Genomic DNA, 16,015 nt, shown 5'->3' on the forward strand with positions numbered 1-16,015 from the left:
TTGCGCAATGTTGGTTTGGAAATGATGCCGATATTTGTTTGATTAGCAAAGCATCGTGCTCTACCTTTCATGTTAGACTTACAGCCACTCCCTCTCTCTGCTTTTATTTCTTTGAGGCGATCGATGGTGTGATGGCCTTGTACCTGTTCTTTTTGATATTCTTTGACTTTTCTGAGGATTTCCGATTTTCCTAGATGTAGGCCACTCCTTGGTGTTGCGTTACCAGCAAGTCTGTCAGCTCGCTCATTTCCCTTAACACCTGCATGTCCCGGGCAGTATGACCATGTGAGTTTTTTAATCTGAAAGTTGCGCATTGCCTTATGCCACTCTGGGCTTCCCATTCCATTTCTAACCGACTCAATGAACCTCATACAGAAAGGGACATTATTCCCCGAACATATTATCAAAGAAAAAATACTGAATTCATCAGCTTGCTATACAAGATTAATAACCTCTACTTTCTTCCGTATAAAACTTGACGCGCTGAAGACAAAATATAGTAAAAATGTTATATGCATTTGTGGTATGCAGTTCGGCTTGCATCATAGTTTGTTTCAATGTCAGCAGTTACATATCTTCTTGCCCAAGTATTTCACAGAGAGTAACTATTCTGCAGATGAATTGGGGGAAGTTATTTCTAACGAGGTTCTTTTTGTTGAACTTTCAAAGGCATTAGTTCATAGCCCTATTTCTACATTCCTTTAATGTACTTCATTATTATGTTAATGGTTTTAGTTATTATCATCATTATTGAATTGTTACTGTCAAAGCTAATTTCATGTTAGTTATGGATTTCTCAGTAGTTTTCTACCTTTTCTGCATTATCCTGACTTCTCTTTCCCTCTCCCCACTCCACCACACTTTTTCATTTTTTTCTTCTTATTTCTTTTTTTTTTTTTAATCATCTAATATCACTAACAGTGAAAAGATGCTAAACTAAAGAATGAACACACGTAATTCTCATTATCTAACACACACACAACATACATTTACATGAATTTTCCCCTCCCAGCAGTTTTTTCCCCTATCCTTGTCTTATATCACTTACAGCGAAAAGAGGTTCAACTAATGAATGAACACACACACACACACACAAACACTGGCACAAATGCACATACTCAGATACACACTGACACAGATGCATGAACACACACACACATGCTCTCACACACACACAGACGTACGCTTGCACGCGCACGCACACACACACTTATACTGACTGAATGAACAATTCTTTTTAAAGGACCAAAGATTCAATAAATCCCCACCCCCATCCCCATGTTCCACAGCATGAGGGACCAAACAAAACAAACAAGGAGCTGAAAATCTTAACTCGGCTTCAAAGAGAACTTTCTTCTTCTTTTTTTTTTAATTAACATTTCTGTGCAGTTTTAATAGGTCAATATTTCAGAAAGCAATAAACCCAGGAAGCAATAGAAATACACATTAAACAAAACTGCTCTTTACTACGATCACACTCGATAAGTATGCTCAAATGAAAAATAAACACAATATCAAAAACTAAAAACAAAACAAACACACACACACACCACCCACAAGCACAGAGATAAACAGTTTGATAGACACAGAGACGGGCTGGATATTATCAAAAAACACTGCCATTTATATGTTCACAATCCATGAACATCTTGCCCAAGTGTATAAAATTACCATCCAATACAAACTCCCAACAATTCTGGATGACCAGTTTTCATTAGAAAGGACAAAAAATGGTGACTAATCTGTTGTTTACTGTGATTAATAATTTGTACAGCAGCAACTTAAAAAACAACAGTGGCAATGTTACAGTTAACAAAGAGTATGAGCTTTGAGTACAGGCTGTATATCTGTGCAGCATGTGACAAAACCATCTGAAATGAAGTCAGCAGCCACCAAAAAGTCCCAGGCAGAGTTGAGGCATGTACATACAACAGACTGAAGCAAGACAAGTGTGGTTTCTGGTGACTTCTGGGGAGAGTCTTAAGAAGAAATTCTGTGCTCAAAAATTTTCTCTTTTCTATTGCTCTATTTGTTTCCTTTTTTTTTTTTACCTTCACAATTTTCAGCTTTTCTGCCTGTCCTGTCCATTCCCCACCTCCCCTGCTTTTTTTTCTCCCCAAGCAAGCCTTCTCTTTTTTTTTTAAGTGCTGTTATGTAGAGAGACTGTAAACACTGGGATGGACACCAGTCCATTTTGAAGTGCTGTTTGCCTATGTGACATTTTTATGTATTTTTGTGTGGCTTCATTTTTTTACTTTTTTTTTTTAAACCTTTTTTTTTTTTTTTTAAATCTGGAGAAGATAAATGAGGTAGGACTATCCTCAGCACAGCCTGATCTTGTTTGTCTTAAGGGGCTTTAAGTTAATGGTGAGGATAATATGACATAAAATGTGTTGTTTTACAGTTTATTATTTGTATTTTGTGGATTGTTTTCTTCTTCAGATGTGACAGGGTTTTGTGTTTTTAATGTGGTTGAATTTTTCATTTAGCTAGGCAGTCCTGATATGGCCCTGTGTGGTCGGTCGGATCAGAAGCAACAGTGTCACGTACCTCCTTCAGGGAGGTATTCCCCATCTTCGTTAGTGGCTCGGACTTCACCGAAGTATGTCACCCTGACGACGTTGTTGTCCCCCACCAGAACGCTTCGTGCCGCCAGGTCCGTGTGGATGTATCCATGGCGCTCCAGGTAGGACATTCCGCTGGCAACCTGTCACACACAGCATCCGGGCATTGTATTGTACTGCACTACTGTTTGTCACAACACATTTCTCTGTTTGAAATTCGGGCTGCTCTCCCCAGGGAGAGTGTGTCATCACTACCATGCAGTGCCAGCCTTATTATTTTTCTGTCTACAAACATACTTGTTTTCCTATCAAACTGGATTTTTTTTCTACAGAATTCAGCCAGGAAGAACCCTTTTATTGCTCTGAAATCTTTAACATGCACTAGTAACCGCACTTGGAACATACACACACAGAGACAACGTGTTTCCTGCCTTTGCGCCCACTGGCTGCACTGTGTTGGTCTCTGCCTTTTTGTGTGTGTTTCTGTGGTTCTCCTGTTCTGATCTGGACATCATTTATATCTGTGTGGGCGTATTATTTCTGGGACTCAAAAGGTCAGAACAGATTATTTTTATTTGCATTTGGAACAATTTGACATTTAATTTTCTTTATATTTGTGATTTCATTTACAAAGTGACACAAACGAGCGCTGCTCACATGACCCTTTTTGTTGTGTCAGTGACCATCTTCGCCCTTCCTACAATACTCTCTGCCTTTTGGCATGTTTTTCTCACGCCCAGCCCTCTCATACCGTCCAACCTCTGCTCTTGCACTGTCACTGTCACCATGGTGAACATCAATAACATCAGAGCATTGCTGTCAAGTATGTCATGGGTAAAACAGCACCGACTACGTGATGACATGACTCAATGCATCATCAACCTGGGCATCGGCAGACCAAGAACAAAGAGAGGAACCAGAGCGTGCAGCCTTCGCCGATTGTGGGGCTCTGTCCCCTGTACCCCTGTACTGATCGTCCCCCTATCTCCGATGTCAGCCCTGCTGTTGCTGTGACTGTCACTGACACTGTCACATCTGCTGATGTCTCTGGCGTGCCCGGCATCTCCTCTGACATTGCTCCTGCCGTGTTTGACGTCAGCACTACTGATAGTGCTCCTATTTCTCCCACATCTGTTTTAACTCCCAGACCTTTTTCTGCCTTCCAACTGTCCTCCACTGTTCAGTCTTCTTCCACTGTTTGTCTGCCTAACTCACCTGATTCGCCACTGAATTCATCTCTGCCTACCTTTGGTCTCTTTCATGCCTGTCTGTCCAATGCTCAGTCTGTCTGCCCTGATCAAAAGACTGACTATATTTCTGATTACATTTTTGAAAATAGCTATGATATAGTATTCCTTACTGAAACCTGAAACCTGGTTAAAGCCACAAGGTCACAAACCAAAACTAAAACAACTGACCCCACCTGGCTTCAAAACTAAGTCACTTGCTCGACTCTCATGGAGGTGGCATTGTCATCGCCTACAGAGACATCACGGAGTCATCCCTTTCCTTCTCCCACAACCACGCCTTTCCACACGATTCTTTTGAAACGCTTGAAGTCACTCTCAATGTTCCCAGTCACTCAATCATCTTCTGTTGTCTCTATCGTCATCCTCCTTGTCATAAGAACAACCTAACATCTTCTTTGTTTCATGAAGAGTTCCAAACACTACTTGACTGTTTCAACCTTCGCTCTGGCAAACTTATCCTCCTCAGAGATTTCAACTTTCATTTCAACAACCAAACTTCCACTGATGTCAAACGCCTATGTCTGTCTATCTCAGCTTGTCACAGAACCAACACACAGATCTGGCCATACCTTGGACTGGCTCATCACACATGACTCTGATGCTGTAATTTCATCAGTGACTGCAACTGACAAACTTTCTTCTCACTTCTGATGTTATCTTCTTGCTTAATACTTTAATTCAAAACCCACCAGAACCAAAAAATACATTACTACTCGCAACCTGAAATCTGTCAACTTTGAAACATCTTCTTTTCAAGCTGCTGACCACCTTTCCAAAACTTCCTGTTCCAACGTCTCTACACATTACAACACTGTTCTCTCTCAACTGCTGGATGAACATGCACCCCCCCCCCCCCAAGCCCCCCAAATGACCTGCATGCTCCCTGACAGGCCTCCCACCCCATGGCACCCACAAGACATTCACACTGCAAAATGCAAGCGCCGCCTGTTGGAACGGTGATGGTGATCAACAAAAACTGAAAGTCCACAATGAAATCTTCCAAAAACAGATAAATAAAGTCAAACATATGATCTCATCAGCAAAGACAAACTTCTTTTCTTCTCAAGTTCTCGATGCCACATCCACCAAATCTCTTTATTCCATCATGTCAAATCTTCTTGGTACTGCAAAAAGGACTCCTCTTCCTTCTGCCTACACTTTATCTGAACTCCCCAATGTCTTCTCTTCTTTCTTTTTTTGATAAAGTCCAAAATATTCGAACCAGTTTAGAACAAACACCCTTCCAACCTGCTCACCCTGATCCTCAATTCAACGGCACTCCTCTCAATTCCTTCAATCCCTTGACTGAACAGAAGTCCATGAAATGCTGAAAGAAATAATAATAAAATCCTGTGAGCTCAATCCTATACCAGCCTCTGTCTTTTCCCAGTGTGTCTCACAGCTTCTCCCCACAATCACCAATATTGTTAACTCATCCCTACTCACTGGAACTTTTCCATTCACTTTGAAAACTACAATCGTCCGGCCTCTTTTGATGAAACCCAACCTTGACTCAAACATTCTGAAAAAACTATCTACCCGTTTCAAACCTTCCTTTCCTGTCAAAACTTCTTGAAAAAGCTGTCCTGAAGCAGCTCAACAACCACCTTTGTTCCAACAATCTCCTCCATCCTTTTCAGTCTGCCTATCGTGCTGACCACAGCACCGAAACCACTCTCTGCCACAGCCTCAATAATCTACTGCTAGCATCCGACTCAGGAAAAATTTCCCTTCTCACTCTTCTCGACTTGTCAGCCGCCTTTGACAGGATAGACCATTCAATCCTTCTTTCCCGTCTTCATTTTATGTTTGGTATCAATGGCACTGCTCTCAGCTGGTTCAAATCATATCTCACCGACTGAACCAGTCTGTCATTGTTGATAATTGCCAGTCTGACCCCATCTAAGTCAAATACGGAGTCCCACAGGGATCTGTTTTAGGCCCTGTCTAAATTTGTCCTCGCTCTTGCAAGAAACATCCGACTGCTCCCTGGGCATTCAAAACTGGATGACTAAATAAATTACAACTGAACGCAGACAAGACCGAAGCAATCATCATAGGAACTAAACAAAAACTCTCTTCCATCACAACTGACACAATCAAACTTGGCAGTTCATCAATCCCTCTTTTCAGTTCAGTCAGGAACCTTGGCGTTGTCCTTGACAACAAACTGTCCATGCAAAAATTGATCAGTCAGACCTGTCAATCCTGCTACTGTCAATGCGGCGCATCAGTTCCATTCGGAAATATCTGTCAACCGACACAACATCTAGACTTGTCGTTTCTCTCATTCTCTCTTGCCTTGACTACTGTAACTGTTTATTATCTGGTTTGCCTGCTTCATCCATTTAGTCCTTTCAGTGCATACAAAACTCTGCTGCCCGACTTGTCCTCAGAAAGAAAAGATCTGAGCACATCACTCCTCTTTTGCAACATCTCCATTGGCTCCCTGTCTCACACAGAATAAAGTACAAGATAAGCACTCTATGTTATAAATGTAATCACAAATCTGCCCCTGCCTATCTCTGTGGCTGCCTTCATCTCTACACCCCATCTCGCTCTCTATGATCAGTTTTGGACCCACTCTGTTCACGCATACCCAGATTCAAACACTCCACTGTTGGCCGTAATTCTTTCTCTGTCTATGGACCTTGCTTTTGGAATGAACTTCCTCTTTCACTACATCAGGTCTCCACACTCAGCTCTTTGAAGTCTGGCCTTAAAACCCACCTTTTTCAAAGATAGCCTCTTTCCCGTGCCTCTTCTCTGTCTTCAGTTTCTCAAGTTTAGAGTTATGCATGCGTGTGAATGACTGGTTTGAAAGCACTTTGATTTGTCTCTGCACAAGATTCAGCACTATACAAATACCAATTATTATTATCATCATAAGGAATAGTCATTGATTTTTACATTTTTCCTGAATAAATATAGTTATTGTGGAATGGAAGGCATGAATGACAACATGTTCCCCTTCACTCACCCCACAGAACACACACAGGCGCACACTGCTGCAGTGGACAAGATCCATCATGATGGAGTGCAGGAAATGAACAGGACCTCAACCTGCTCACATCTCTCTGCGAGTGTCATCGCCCTGCTCTGACAGTCTGGCCTTTGTAACAACAGTAACAAAAGGCAAAGCCTTCATGGTTCACATGTGATTTCTACTTAGCGACAACAAAATTGAAAACACTGGAGCTGACCATCAGAAAACAGTGTGTGTTGAACCAAGAGTTGCAATCTGGAAACAGAACAATTCATGTGTGTTCCTCAGTCTGCACAGAACGTTCATGTGCTGGCCAAGTTTTGTGCCGCTTGCATACTATATGTAGGAAATTAAATATACTCATGTTTGGTACTGTTACACTTGTCAGAGAATCAAACATCTATTCACAACCATAGCACCCAACTTGTTGCATTCTGACACAGCGTAAGATATTTAAAAAACACATCACCCTGTTTCTGACACTTTGTCAGCAGCAGTTCACAGCTGTACGCACGGTCCATGTAAGAGGCACTCCGCAGAGAATAACACAAAGTCAGTGGTGTGGTAGAGTGCAGCCCTCATAAACTGCCTGTCTGTCTCTGGGCTCCCAGCTTAGCTAAGCTTGTCACCCACCCTCTCTTTCCCTCCCTCCCCGTTCAAACTAAACGTACTGGCTTGTGCTGCCATGAATGTGCGACATTCACACTGAGTGTAAAACTCAAATGCCTTTCTATGCCCAGAAGTCATATTTCAAAATGCCATGTGTCAGATGTGTGAGATACGTTTTCAGAAAATTAATAACCTTCGAATATTCAGATTAATGTCCCATTGCAAAGTATAATTTTGATGGACTTAAGTTATGTGTACATCAATGTAACTGCATTACTGAGCAAAAGAAGTATCTAACTGAACAACAAAATATAAAACGACTGTCATTAACTCACTCAGTACGGCCAGTCCTCTCCTCTACACAGACCCCTCAGATGTCCAGTGGGTGTCTGAATGGCCCAACCTTTAGCTTCCGTCGTCAGAATTGTGGTATTCTTTGTCAACATTCACCTCTTCAGTATAAGAGCCTTCCGCTTGCAATATTTTGATGATGGTAATTGGGGTGAAATGCTGTTAGCGTCGTCTCTTTCGCCATTCGTATGGAGAGAGTTAATCAGCGTGTCACATAGAAAAGTACTAGGTTTTGTCAATAAGAAGTTAAAATGTAACAGTTACCTCCCTGTAGAAAAAACTGTGGCTCTCCCAGAAGTGCATTGTCATTACAATTAGAATGTGTGATACAAACTGATTTTTTTCCTATTTTAAGCCAAATCTGGTGTCAAGAAACTATTTAAAGAGAAAATGAATATTTTAAAGTTTACCACTGACAACCCACCCCCAAAAAAAAACCCCCCTCACACTCTCCCCCCACCCACTCCCTACACACCCACACACAACCAAAACACCATGCTATTACACAGACTCACATTGTGTGTAAACACACATTTGAGCCAATATGATAATAAAGATGGGTGTTCATAATGCGCTCACCTCCTCAGCACAGGGGCTCAGAGCGCTAACAACACAGGCCACTTTAATCCTGACTTTCAAGCAAGACAAGTGGAACATGTCAATGACAAAGCAAGCATGCGCACACATGCATCATCAATGACAAAGCAAGCACGCGAACACATGCATGCACACACACAAGTTAACACACACAACCATGAAAGCATATTTGTTTTGAGGGACTTTTTGTGGGATGCATGTAATGAAACCAAATGAGATGCTAAATATGGACAAATATTTGAAATTTGTAACTGCAACATTTTGACAGGGTGTGGCAGGTCTGGGTATTCACCATTTCAGAAACAGTATATCGAATGATACTGATTTGATTTGCCCATTACGTACAAAGGAGAAAGAAAATGAGGTGTTTTTGTTCTGCTCTGTCTAGCTTTTAAACAGATCAGAGGAAAATATATTCAAGCAAACGTTACAGACAAGCTTGATCCTTAAGTTCAGCTTATTTATGTCATCCACACAGCAAAATGATGTGAGGATTGTCTCCCTTTTCCTAAAAAAAAATTGCAGTTTAGAGACATTGCTAACTCATATTGAGCTGTAACTGCAGTTTCACGTCATGAAACTTTATTCAAACAATTAGACATCAAATCTGTTGTTCTTTTTTTTTTTATCCCTTCATAGGGGCTATGAGCTTATGAACAAATCATGGCTGAAATCTACACCGACAGTTCACAAAGAAATATTTGAAACTTTCAAACAAAAAACAACAGATCTTGTTTACAATGCTTAAACGTTTTTTCTACTCCACTATGATGCTGGCCAGCTCAACTTGTAAATAATTATTCCAAAATTTCAATACTGTACTTGGCAAAAAGAAACCTTCTCCTATACCATCCAACTATCAACCAGACTCACTGCCATCTGTGTTTTCTGATCATATTTCAGAGAAGATCTATGCTCTAAGATTCTTCTTGACAAGTCGCTCTCTACAGCCATCAGTAAGCTACCACACTCAGGAACTCTCCTGGAATCGTTTCCACCTGTTTCTGAGCAGTTTGTTTTGGAAATTGTCAATAAGACTGTTCCAAAATCATGTGAACTTGATCCAATCCACACAAAACTGTTGTCTGAAAATTTGGATATTCTTCTACCAGTTATTACAAACATCATTAACCAGTTGCCAGAGAATTTTGTAAACAAGTGCTCTCCCCTTGCCAGGGAATTTTGAGGATTTGAGGGTAATAAATCACAAAAAATTCCAGCACAAAAGCTATGGGTGATACAGAAAGAAGAAAAATGAGTGTAGATTCTGCTTCTGGGCTCCCTTACCCAATTAGGTTGATTGTAGATAACTGTTCAGGCATGTAAAGTCAAGATAATGATTTTTGTGCAACAAAAAAGTCTATTTCCACCTCTACATAATAACATCCATAAAGAAAAGAAACAAAACACAGCAAGAAATAGCATGCCTATTGTCAGATTATACCTGTAGAAGAAATTAAAACAGGCTACAAGTTTATAAAAACAAACCAAAGCTCTTGCAGACATGTAAGTAAATCACTGTCCCAACAATGACAAAGGTGGGTAAAGTCAACGTAAAAGGTCAATCACGGTCTCAGAAACTGACCTGGCAAGCTTTTTGACAGCTAAGAGCATTTGGGAGTGAGAGGGTGAAGTTCTTTGATGACATTCACTCCTTTCAAGCTGCACATGGGCCGATTAAAGTGTCTGCTGTGCATCCAGCTTGCCACCTCTTCAAACAAATCAACCATCTGGTTCAGCGAAAAAAAAGTGTGAAAAACAAAAAGCACGTGTTTCACGACCAGTGCAAGTTCCACCCTGCGTTTCATGAAAATCGTGGAGCATTGGCTGTTGCCAATCCTACAGTCTACATTGAAATGTGAGCACACTCATTCCATAAAGCCACGCCCCCTTCATGAACTCTGGCTGACATTCGACCTATCATCTTACATCACTCTTCTCCCTCTCTTCCCCTTTTTTCCAACGCTCGCTGCTCGTATTCTGTCAGTCATAGCCACTTGTTCAAAAAAAGCTGTCTGATTGGATAGACTGACTGAATTACCATAAAATGGGGCTGTCAGTTTCGTCACTGTCATTGTCAATCACCTTCGTTTTCAAACCAATCATCAGACAAGAGAGATCCTTCTCCATCGCGTAATCTGTCCACAACCACAAGCAGAGCTTTCAGAATTGTGTAAATCTGCTGACTGAGCCAATTTGCTTTACTGGACACAGTTTTCAACGCATTGTTTTGCACATGATGCAACCCCCTTTTCCATGCGCGTACCACGTGGTCAGTTAGCAAATCATTATCCAGTAGAAAGGGGTCTTCTACCTGATGAATGTTCATTTAAATAGTATTTTTATAATCCAGACACATCAAACTAACTGTTCAGAGTCTGTTTATGTGAACTGAACCAAACTCCAATGAAGGAAAAATCAGAACATACACAGGACGTCAGTGGACGTCTTATAGGCACTATGGCAATACTTTTTGTAGGACGTCAGCTGACGTCTTATAGGCACTCTACTGGTTAACACTTCTTTTACCTCAGGCACTGTGCCCTGTGATCTGAAGACAGCCATTGTAAAGCCCTTTTTTTAGAGTCCTTCTCTTGACAAAAACCAACTAGAGAACTACAGACCTGTTTCAAATTTACCTTTTCTATCCAAAATTATGGAAAAAGTAATTCTTCAACAACTAATTTCATACCTTCAAAGCAACAACCTCTGTAACTCTTTCCAGTCAGCCTATCAAATAGGACACAGCACTGAAACCGCTCTCTTGCGAGTGGTGAATGAACTGCTTGCAGCTATGGATGAAGATAAAATTTCTGTTCTGCTCTTGTTAGATCTTTCTGCAACATTTGACACTATTGATCACCAAAAATTATCTTTTCCCCATTAGAAATTACTTCTGGCACTTGTTCTACAGCACTCAAATTGTTCAAATCATATTTGGCAAACTGGAAACAGTTTGCGTCTGCCAACTATTTCCCCAATCCATCTTCTTTTTGGCGTCCCACAAGGCTCAGTTCTAGGCCCTACTTCATTTATAATGTATACCACCCCTCTGTCTGACATCACCCAGAACCACACTGTTGCTCATCAGTGGTTTGCAGATGACACTCAGGTACAAAAATCAGCCCCACCAGAGAATGCACAAGAACCTGTCCATGTTCTGGAAAAATGCACCAATGATATAAAATGCTGGATGAACAATAACAAACTAAAACTTAATAATGATAAAACAGAGTCAGTTCTCTTTTTCATTCCTAATCTGTCTCCTTGTACTCTTCCATCATCAATAACAGTAGGCTCCCATGATATCCACAAGTAATGCAAGAAACTTAGGACTGATCATTGATTCAAAACATAGTATGAAAGGTCATGTGAGAAAAGTCAGTCAAACTGCCTTTTATGAGCTCAATAAATTAGTTCAATCCGAAGATACCTCACAGATGATGCAACAAAAACACTAGTCACCTTGTGTCTTCTTTCCAGATTAGATTACCGTAATTCGTTTTGAATCGGTTTGCCTTCTTTTGTCATAGAACCTCTAAGAAAGTTCAAAATTCAGCTGCTCGTCTGATTAACATAAAATACATGAGTGAAATACTATTCTGATCTGTTAGGGTACAAATAATGTTTACATTGGGATCCTACAAAAACCTCCAATCCACAGTGAAGAGATGCAAACTGATGTGGTAAGGGTAAGTCTCACGATAGGACTTGGCAAAACAACCCTGCAAGGCACAGTACAAGAAAGGAGGAGAGGCAGACAGAAAAAAACAGACGGGAGGACAATGTCCCAGAACTGACAGCCTGAGACTGAGTGACACCCTGAGAGAGACAAGGACCTGGGAGAAGTGGAGAGAACTGGTGGCCAGGTCATCAGTGGTGCCCTCACAGCTTGAGATTATGGGGAAGAAGAAGACAAAGAAGAAGATGATAAACACTTCTAGTGGCAAACCTGAGCGGCCATGTCTATGAGACAGGGCAGATCAATATCCGCTTCCTTCTTTTGTCGCAGGTACTTCAGCAGACTGCCATGACTCATCCATTCCGTGACCAAACACATGGGCTTGGATTTGGTGCACACACCAAACACATGCTCCAAATTCTCATGCCGGAATTTCTTCAGCAGGTCCACCGCCTCCATAAACTCATCATGAGGCACTGTTGTATTTGGACAGTCTGCCTTCTGACTTCTGATGGCCACATCTGTGCAACCCAGGTACTTTCCTGCAAAATGTGTTCCATTACTGAATCACCAATAAAATAATATATTTATTTATTCATTTATTACAACATCTTGCAATAGCACATATTCTTGAAAGTCCATGTGCTTTATCGCATTTACTTTTTGTCATAACACATTTCCGTGTGTTAAAGTCAGGATCTCTCTCCCAGGAACAGTGTGTCACCACAGTGCAGTACCACCCATATTTTTTCTCCTTTTTTTCTGTCTTCAAGTGCATTTGTCTTCTATCAAAGTGGATTTGGCTACATACTTTTGACAGGGACAACCCTTTTCTTACCGTGGGTTCTTTTATATGTAGTTTGTGCATGCTGCACACAGAACCTTGATTTATCATCTCATCCGAAAGACTAGCACCCAGGCCACTACTCAGGGTCTAATGGAGGGAGAAGTAAAACACAACACCATGCTGAAAAAGTGTCTCACATCCTCTCATTACTGATGGTATGATTTCCATCAGCACTGAACTGATGATGCTTTGCTCAGTATGTTCACGTGCCACAAATAATGCAACGGAAAATCCAGAGTCATTACCTCCGTAAATTTATGAATCATCATAATACTTACGCGGTAGTATCTTCCCTTTACAACAATACTATGGAAACGCATCATGTTCATTATACCTGTCTTCATGCACAGCACAAAAACTTCAGTTTACTTGCAATATTGTTGTGCTGTGTATTATGATTTCTAGCCATAACTGTTAAGTGGTTGTTTGTTTTGTTTTTTCCTTTTTTTCATATTTAGATACCATTTTCTTGTAAAGACTACTGGAAAAATTATCAATGAACCTCATATTTGTCTACAGCTGTTTCTTAGATCATTTCAAAAAGTGTTCAACACATGGTCTAACAGACACGGTTAGCTGTGATGATGTTATTGTAAGGTTCAATCATTGCATCCAGACAGAAAAACAGGTTGGCATTTTTGACATTCCATTCTATTCAGCTATGAGTGACAGTACAGAGAGGCCTTCACACACAGTCAGGGTAACAGTAGAGAGAGGTCTTCACACACAGTCAGGGTGACAGTACAGAGAGGCCTTCACACACAGTCAGGGTGACAGTACAGAGAGGTCTTCACACACAGTCAGGGTGACAGTACAGAGAGGTCTTCACACACAGTCAGGGTGACAGTACAGAGAGGTCTTCACACACACAGTCAGGGTGACAGTACAGAGAGGTCTTCACACACACACACAGTCAGGGTGACAGTACAGAGAGATCTTCACACACACAGTCAGGTTGACAGTACAGAGAGGTTTTCACACACAGAGTCAGGGTGACAGTACAGATAGGTCTTCACACACACAGACAGTCAGGTTGACAGTACAGAGAGGTCTTTACACACACAGTCAGGGTGACAGTACAGATAGGTCTTCACACACACAGTCAGGGTGACAGTACAGAGAGGCCTTCACACACAGTCAGGGTGACAGTACAGAGGGGTCTTCACACACACAGTCAGGGTGACAGTACAGAGAGGTCTTCACACACACACACAGTCAGGGTGACAGTACAGAGAGGTCTTCACACACACACACAGTCAGGGTGACAGTACAGAGAGGTCTTCACACACACAGTCAGGGTGACAGTACAGAGAGGTCTTCACACACACAGTCAGGGTGACAGTACAGAGAGGTCTTCACACACACAGTCAGGGTGACAGTACAGAGAGGTCTTCACACACACAGTCAGGGTGACAGTACAGATAGGTCTTCACACACACACAGTCACGGTGACAGTACAGAGACAGGTCACTGCATGCAAGGAAAGAACAAGAGAGGGAGAGACAAGGACGCTGGCGTGTGTATCAGCCTGAGAAGGGACAGCAGTTTACATTCACTGACCTTGGTGCCAGAGTTATTCTCAGGATTGCTGCAATCGCTCACGCTGGTGATACTCCACAGATAACAAAAAGACAAACCTACATCAATACAGCAGCAGATCCCTACCTTTCCAGACTGTCCCATACATCCAGGTGTCAACTTTTGTCTTGCTGCTCAGTTTGTCCGGGTCGATTTCCCAACCATCAGGGGTTTCTGGAGGCACATCATCTGTGACAGGCTGGTCATCTGCACCACCTGTCCATCACATCATTTTTCATTTCATTCAAACATATGGCTCAGTTGGGGATTTCACAGGAAGATCAGGTGGGCTAGTGACAATTTTATTTCCTAGGAAATGAGAGAAGCTGTGGGCACAGGATCAAATCCCACACTTGCAAGAATTTTCTCCCCTTCCACTGTACCTTGAGTGGAAGCTAGATCATCTGTCTATCTGATCTTCAAATATACCTGCAGATGTTTCTGCCCCTTGCCATCTTCATGTATGTTCTTGTATACATTGGTGTGTGTATGTATGTGTGTAGGTGTTCATGCATACATTCATATTTGTGTGTGTGTGCATTGTACATGCATGTGCGTGTAAATGTGTATCTGTGTGTGCATGTGTGTGCATGTGTGCGTGCACGTGTATGTGATGTGGTGTGTGTGTGTGTGTGTGTGTGTGAGTGGAGGGTGATGTAGGGGAGGTGTGTGCATGTGTTGTGATTGCTGTTACACCATTTCAGAACAATATTTCCAGTGAGTCTGTATCTTTCATATCTTTCATACACCTGTACCTTATTCAAGCCACATATATTGTCATAATAGAATAGAATACAATATAGAATAGAATATGTCTTTATTACCAAGTGTACCGGGGTCACAAGGAATATTGGTGGGGATAGTACATAACAAGATAAGAACATAAATCGAAAATCATACACAAACACAGATACAGTAGAAATTAGGATACATACAAGTGCATATCAATATAAAAACTTGTGCATACTCACACATGCATGCACTGCACACACACACACACACACACACACACACACACACACACACACACACATGTTTGAACAGAAGCTGCATATTACATGTGGATGGGGCTGATGACTAGATCTTTCGGTAGATGGTTGTTGGTTGCACAATTCTATTTCTCACACTGGGAGAGACAGGGCAATGACTGCTTCGGGGAAAAAGCTATTGGCGAAGTGATTGGTTTTCGTGTGTGTGTGTGAAGACCTATCTGTACTGTCACCCTGACTGTGTGTGTGAAGACCTATCTGTACTGTCACCCTGACTCTGTACCGTCGACCAGAGGGGAGCACCTCGAAAATCCCAAAAGCTGGATGTGATTTGTCCTGGCTGATTGATTTTGTTTTTTTGGGTAGCCGCTTATAATATATGTCTTCTAGAGAAGGTAGATCAGCCCCGGTAATCTTGGTGGCAGTTTTTACGATTCTGTAAAGGGCTGCAACTTCTGCCTTGGAAATGTTTCCATACCAAACAGTAATAGCGAAGGTTAGCACACTTTCAATGACTGCTCAGTAGAAATCAACCATGATTTCTTTTTTAATTCCGAACTTT

At 41.5% G+C, this 16,015-nt stretch overlaps 1 protein-coding gene across 2 annotated transcripts in view; it reads right to left on the reverse strand.

Annotated features, from left to right (window-relative positions):
• Positions 1-16,015, reverse strand: part of LOC143295345 (tyrosine-protein kinase SRK3-like) — a 36,466-nt gene that overhangs the window by 12,059 nt on the left and 8,392 nt on the right. For both annotated transcript variants that reach the window (XM_076606994.1, XM_076606993.1), the window contains exons 4-6: positions 14,552-14,680; positions 12,310-12,581; positions 2,551-2,707 (exon numbers count right to left, since the gene is read on the reverse strand). In XM_076606994.1, coding sequence (XP_076463109.1) covers positions 2,551-2,707; positions 12,310-12,581; positions 14,552-14,680 — 558 coding nt within the window. The remainder of the gene's footprint in view (positions 1-2,550; positions 2,708-12,309; positions 12,582-14,551; positions 14,681-16,015) is intronic.

The sequence above is a fragment of the Babylonia areolata genome, chromosome 20 (assembly GCF_041734735.1).
Source record: "Babylonia areolata isolate BAREFJ2019XMU chromosome 20, ASM4173473v1, whole genome shotgun sequence".
NCBI lineage: Eukaryota > Metazoa > Mollusca > Gastropoda > Neogastropoda > Buccinidae > Babylonia > Babylonia areolata.